Here is a 7,224-nt window from a genome sequence, read left to right as displayed (position 1 = left end):
CAAAATCAATTTTATTTAAATTGAAATTATACCTTTTTTGTTCACAACCAACTGAGAGTTATCATTCAACACAATGATAAATCAAGTGATTTGACTGATTTCGATAATGAGATAATATGGAGGTTCAAATCGTTTGAAGATTATGAAGACTATAACCACTTAAATTTAGTGCTACAGATCTAAAACTTGTGAAGATTGTAGAACTAAACATTTTGTGATATTCCACTAACGATTATAAGGATTTTATTATTAAGTGTTCTAAAAATATTTATTAAGAATATATACTACAAACTAAAAGTTGTAATAAAAAATGTAAATTAAAATTATTTTAAAATTTTTTTATGCATTCCGTTTGTAAAATAAAATGTTTTTCTTCTGTATTCTTAAACAATGCACTTAACACGTTTTTTAGTACATCTATCTATATATAGAATAATGATGGCTACGTTATAGAATTATGAAATCTTCGAATCTCTCAAAAAATGCTAGTCGTTATCAACTTCAACCAATTGCCAATTAGGGAATTTTGTGCTCCAAATAATAAAGATCTAAAATTACTATCATGTATATTAAAAATTAATTATTTATATATATTATAATGTAAAATATAGAACTTTTTATTTTTGATATTAGAGTGGCAGACTGGCAGTGGTGTTTTTTTAAAATGTGGACTGTTGGGATATTATTCTTAAATGTGAAATCGTTTAATTAGAGAGGTAGAAATCGGACCATAAGATTTGTTAGAGATACAGAAATCAGACCGTCCGATTTGTAAAAGTACAGAAATCAGACCGTTTGATTTGTGTTTAAAAAAATTTTGAGGTACAGAAATCAGACTCTTCGAATTGTGTACTTTCCACAATTTTAAAAAACACAACAAATTATGATATTGGAATATATCACTACTTTTATTCCATACCAAAAAAAATCTAAAATATATATTAAAAATATATAAAAAGACACATATATATTTACATAATAATTAATTTAGTTGTTAATTTTTTTTATATTTGGATAGCAATTTTTGGTTAAACTAATTAATATTATAAGTGTTGAAAGTTTCAACATCGTGCACCATCATTGTCAATTCATATATATACATATAGATATAGGAGCTATATACGAATTTCTATTCTTCTCATTCACATTCAAAAAATCAACTAAAAATCAACTAACGTAATGACAAGCTGAGTGGACAAGTGGACCTTACTAAAAAGTCAGAAAATAACTAATCATCAATTTATCCTTTAATATTTAATTACTGCGCATAAGTTAAAATCGTTGGTTAGGTCACACTCTATTATTTTCAGCCTAGAAAAATTTTGTACTTGTTTTATGAATTTAAATGATTAAACATTTCCCAATTGAATATTTATCCATAATGCGCCATGCACGAAATTTCACCATTGTTAGTGCATGGATTATTGACATTGAAATTGAAAATTCACAAATATGTACACGTAACTTTCAATGGGAGGTGACACTTGTAAATAGTCTAACATGATGGTGATAAAACGGATCGAAATTTATCAGGTTAACTCATTTAATCCGTAAAAGAAAAATGAATTAAATATTTTCGCATTTTAATTAATTTGATAGCAATAGACTATTTTCAAATTCTTTTAAAGTAAAAAAAAAAATGATGGCAAACTAGTTCACTAGTCTGTGAATCTGCCAAAAATGAGACGAAGTAGAATTTTTAGATCACATTTTTTGACAGAGTTTTCACGTTTGCTACCCTACTCATGATCAATGGAATAAAATTGCAATATTTACTTGAATATCTTATATTTAGATATATTTAGCGAAAAAAGTTGAATATACATGTTCTCAACTTTATTATTAAAAAATATATCTTTATTAATGCTAACTTTTACTAGATTTAATTTTATAAATGAAATAAAATGTTTAATTTATTAATGCTATATACAAGCCTTGCCATTGACACTTGATCCTCAGATCATCTAAGGAAAAATAAAATTTTAATATAGTCACGTATAAAAATCAAAAGAAAGACATAATAAAAACATTTTCTATCTCAAATCCAAATATTACTACTAGATAGGGGTGCACATAGGCCGGGTGAAGCCGGGTTTGATGTGACCCAGACCCGGCCCGAAATATACACCGGGTCTATTTATTAGACCCGAACCCGGCCCTAGACCCGATGAAACCAATACACTTTCGGGCCACAATTATACCGGGTGAAAACCGGGCCATTAACATTACAAATATACCATTACGTTGATACCTTCTTGTAAGCTAGCATGTAAAAATATCCAAATTTTCAAGACTCCAACCATTAGTTAACATGGTAAAATTCACTTAGAAAAATATAACAATAACCAACCCTTTAAATCATAACCACAATCAATACTAAAGCATAACCACATTCAATACTAATATTGTCTAATAATACCAAATATTTAAATCAATACAAATAACACAATTTTATGTATTAGTCTAAAGTCTTATGCATTCTAAACAGAAAACATTAATTTATAGTCTTATAATGACTAATAACACAAAATATTAAGGTTTACAATACTTAAATTCCACATAAGAATAGTCATGATCCATCACTAATAACACAAAATATTAATTGTGTATGATGATCGGGCCACCGGGCCGACTTCGGGTGACCTGAGCTATGGCCCGGACCCGACCCGAAATAATGACCGGGTCTATTTTTGAGACCCGTACCCGACCCTAAACCCGATGAAATCACACCAAATTAGTCTTTAAAGTGTTCGGGACCGGACCGGGCCTTCGAGCCGGGGCGAGTCTGTGCACCCCTACTACTAGATATATTTTAAACCGCTAGCACCTCACATTATTATTCCAACTTTTATTGCTCATTATTTTACCTCCTTGGAATTTAAAAGTATTTATCTTCAATTCCTCTCATTTCAGGTACCACCTCTCTCACGGACATTGTCATCTAAGGAGAAAATAATTTCTGTTATCTTTCGTTATTCTAAGTCCTAGTCACTTTTTTCACTTAAAAAAAATTCAGAAAATAATGACGATTTTTTTAATTTAAAACCGCCACAAAAAGATTACCAATGTTTAAATGATTGCAGTCCCTTAAAAAGTTAAAATGCAGGAAAATGAATTTGTGACGGTTTCTAACAACCACGAACACAATTGCAGTAAAAATGATAAATTTATTTGTGACAGTTTTACAATTGTTGCTATTTGATAGGCTGGTTTTAAAAAATAATAATATAAAGACAAAATTAAAACCCTTTAAACATTAAGAATAAAATAAAAATAATTTAACCATCAGGAAAACTTTAAAAAAAATTAAAAGCATTATAGAAAATAATAAATTTACTTTATCCTAGCTCTAATTTTTTGACCTTATATATAGTTTAAGTTTCTCTTGTTCAAAGATCTAAAGGGAGTACAAAATATGAAGAAATACTTTTAGTAAAAAAAAGTGAAAAATTCATTAATATTGAATCAAATAATATAAGATAAATATATACTTTTTCTCTCTATAATCAAACACACTACATTACAATTCGATTCCTTTTCTAACGGCTTATTCATTATTATTACCTCCCCCCCTTGCTGTTAGAAACATGATTGTTAAATCAAATTTATAGTAGCATAAATCGAACCCTAGTCTAAAGATATTCCTTATGAGCACTACAAAAAAAAATGATGAATACAGTCGAATTTAGCGTTGTAAAATAGTAGTGGATTTATCGTTAGATTTACCAGCGATAACAACATCAAATGCGTAAGATTAAGTAATTATTGGCAAATTTACGTTTCTGACAATAAATTTACCGGTAATATTTGAAAGAAAATAAAAATATATTGGTGCGTTCTTGGGGGTCGAAAAATCCAACGGTAAACCAACTTAGTGAAACGATGTGTCACTACAAAAAAAAAGGGTTAAAATGGCATTGATATTAAGGCGGTTTTAAAGAACCGCCATAATATCAAGACATTATGGCAATTGTTGCTGCTGCCGTAATTGGCTTTATATATTTTGGCGGTTCTGGTGATTATGGCGGTTTGAACCGCCGTTTTCACACGCATATAAAATGAAAAAAATTGTAATCCTGGCTCATTCATCGCCGTTCTTCGTTCTAGCTAGGGCTTCTCCTCTCTGGTTATGATCTGGTTACACCAACAAACAACGTAAAGGTAAGAAACAACGTTCATCATCTCCTCTCTGAACAACGCTTTGGTTACGATCTCCTCTCTAAACAAACAACGTTCATCATCTCCTCCGTGTAAAGAAGCTCTCCAACAACGCCGTTCTTCCTTCTAGGGTTTCTCCTCTCTCCGCCGGTTACGATCTCTCCAGGTACCTCTCCCTCTCAAGTTAAATTGAAATGCTGTTTTATTTTGTTTTTTCTTTTGTGCTGTGGAGACGAAGATTTCGGCGAGAGGCAAGGTTCTGGTGGCTACTGACCTCAGCATTTCGATTCCAGAAGGCACCGATTTCTTTGTTTTTGTTTGGGTTAGGGTTTCAAAATTGCTTTTGGTTCTGATTTTTGGGGATTTTTGTTTCTCTGCAGCTCTGTTAGGGATTTTTAGGTCTTCCTTGAAGTATTGGATTGACGTTGGTGTGGGGGTGATTGACGACGATCTCAGGTCTTCTTTCTTAACTTTACTCCCTCCTCTCTCTCTCTCTCTCTCTCTCTCTCTCTTTCTCTCTCTCTCTCTCTCTCTCTCTCTCTCTTTCTCTCTCTCTGAACTCAGATCTTCTATTGCTTACTTCTATTAAGGTGTTTCTCTAATCTCCGATCTCATATCTTAGATCTCAGAAAAAACTGCTCCAATCTCAAACATGTAGTGCAGCTCATTATTTGATTAACTTGTCCTTGCACTTAGATTTGATTAACATGCTATAGTCCTTGTTTCATTTCATTCCTTCTGCTTCTTTTAGGCTAGCTGTCTTGGGCTTCCTTTTATTTATATTTATTTTTGAACAATTTTAGTGGAATGGCTGTTGTTAGGTTATGGGGGTGTTGGTTTTGTTTCGGCCAAAAATCAATTACAGAGGATTGGGGATGTGTGATTTTTACTTCCAACCCGCGACTCTTAATCATCTTTCATAAGTTTTATTTTTGTTGAAATTGATTGATAGTCTATTGAAATTTAAGGCTAAACTATTATTCAATGTTTTCTTTGTTGTATTCAATATATATGGTCCACACTACATTTTGTACAAGCATTTACCTTTTATGTGTATAATTATTCTTGTTTTGTAAATATCTTCATGGTTCTTGACTAGTAACTTATCATTTCATTTCGCTACTTACCGCAGGCACTATAACTTTGTGTTCCATTTCGTGAACAATTACTAGAGTATTATGGAAATAACAAAAGCATTGGGGAGTTGGAAGAAAATCTTTTAACTTGCTTAGCTGACTTATTTTCACAGGTAATTAGCCTTTAGTTTGGTCGATTCTGGGCTTCACATGCATCATGCCCCAGCTTGTTTCATCTTTGATAAACTCAACCATGATATTTGTTCTTTGAATGCCTTTGAATTTGTAGCCGTTTTATTTTTTTTATTTAATAACAATATTACTAGAATTTTTTTATTTATTTATATGCTGATTCATTTATTTATTTATTTTGGCAGAAGAAAATTCATCAGAGATAAGACATTATTTGTTGTGGCAAGTAAATGGAAGTGGAGATTCTGAGCATGTTTCAGTACCCAGCTTTAGTTTCACTTCTTGTTCATTGTTATTAGTGGAGAAACCTTGTTTCGTTGTTCACGTTGTTGCAGCTCGTTTATTAGGTAAGCTTCTCTGCATTAGTTTCAGTATTTGTTTTTTCTCCTGATATTTAGTGCAATTCTCATTTGTTCTGATATTTTTCTCTGCATCGTGTACTAGTCATTCTTCTTGGTGATTTTTGCTGTGCTCAATAAGTTTGTTGATGATTAAGTTATAAAACCATAGCAGTCATTGTTATTAGCTTGTTCTTCTGAAATCAATATTTATAATTGTTGTGTTGAATTCTTTTTGGTCAATATCTTTAAAGCAGCATCTTATGTGACTAAGCATCAAATTGCTTTTCATGTTTTAATTCTTCTAAACTAAGTTTTTTATCTCTGAAAATTGGTAAAATTGATTTTTTTTCATGCTAGAATGTTTGACTTTGATGAACTTGCAATAGATGCTTTTTCTTATGATATAAATACATGAATTTATATGATCCTATTGAATTACTTTGCCATGACTCATGGTCAGCTTCAGTGGTTAATAATGCAAATTTGGCAACTAATGCCAAGTTGTGCCTTATGTATTTCACATCATTAGTTCACTAAAAGGAGGATGGGGTCTTTATTGCTTCAATTGCTTTGCATCATATTCCTTGGGGTTCAAAGTTCAAACTAAAACTTCAATTGCTTTGCATCAAACACTCCCATTCCAAAATGCCAACATTCCCTACTAACTATGCATTTTCTATATTATTGTTTTATTTATACTTTTTCCCCTAAAATTTGACTTTTGAAGCTAGCTTTAACTTTGTTAATTAAAAGTCCACCAACAATTGATTCCTATGAAAAGGTGCAAGCAAGAATGCTAAGAAACATTTTAAAGAAGCTAAGTTAATATTATAATAACCAAAATTAGATTGAAGTAGTAGCTAGCTAATGATGAATTAGATCCTTATGGAGGCTCAAGCCCTAATCTTAGTTCAAGGTCTAATTCTGAAGATGATGAGGGACCTTGTTGACCAGAAATTTGATCCTCTTGCTGTTGAAGATGATGATGAGGAGGAGGTGATGATGATGATTCTAAAAAGAGTGGTAACTGCCTCATCATCACAATATTATTATTATTGGTTTCATCGTCCATAAGTGGTTGATGAGGCACATTCAAAAGCTCTTTATTATTATTATCATTGTTACTACCAAGATTCCCCTCCAATAAAAATTGTTGATGATGAGTAGTTTGATTTGAAGAAGAAGAAAATTGTTGCTGCTCTTTGATCTTTGCTTTGTCCTTCCTATGAAGGTTCATGTGACCTCCAAGTGCTTGTGCATTAGAGAAGCCTCTCTTACAGAAGTTGCTTTGTTGGATTATATATTAATAGTTTCAGATTCAGTTTTATATTAATAGTTTCAGATTCGGTTTTATGTGATCTTTGATCTTTTCTTTTTTGATTGAATAATTTTACATTAATAGTTTCAGATTCAGTTTTATATCCTTTTTTATTGTGCTCATAATTATATTTTTGTTG

The 7,224-nt window shown here is 31.3% G+C and overlaps 1 protein-coding gene across 1 annotated transcript; it reads right to left on the bottom strand.

Moving 5' to 3' along the window:
* On the bottom strand, positions 6,651–7,004 carry LOC107606772. The gene has a single exon (XM_016308795.1). The coding sequence runs from the start codon at positions 7,002–7,004 to the stop codon at positions 6,651–6,653; it is 354 nt and encodes a 117-aa protein (XP_016164281.1).

Source organism: Arachis ipaensis, chromosome B07 (genome assembly GCF_000816755.2).
Source record: "Arachis ipaensis cultivar K30076 chromosome B07, Araip1.1, whole genome shotgun sequence".
NCBI classification, from domain to species: Eukaryota; Viridiplantae; Streptophyta; class Magnoliopsida; order Fabales; family Fabaceae; genus Arachis; species Arachis ipaensis.
Note: the sequence above shows the minus strand (reverse complement) of the source record. Positions and strands in the feature narration are given on the sequence as shown.

Coding starts and splice junctions, on each gene's coding strand:
- LOC107606772 (XM_016308795.1), bottom strand. CDS start 7,004: ATGAACCTTCATAGGAAGGACAAAGCAAAGATCAAAGAGCAGCAACAA.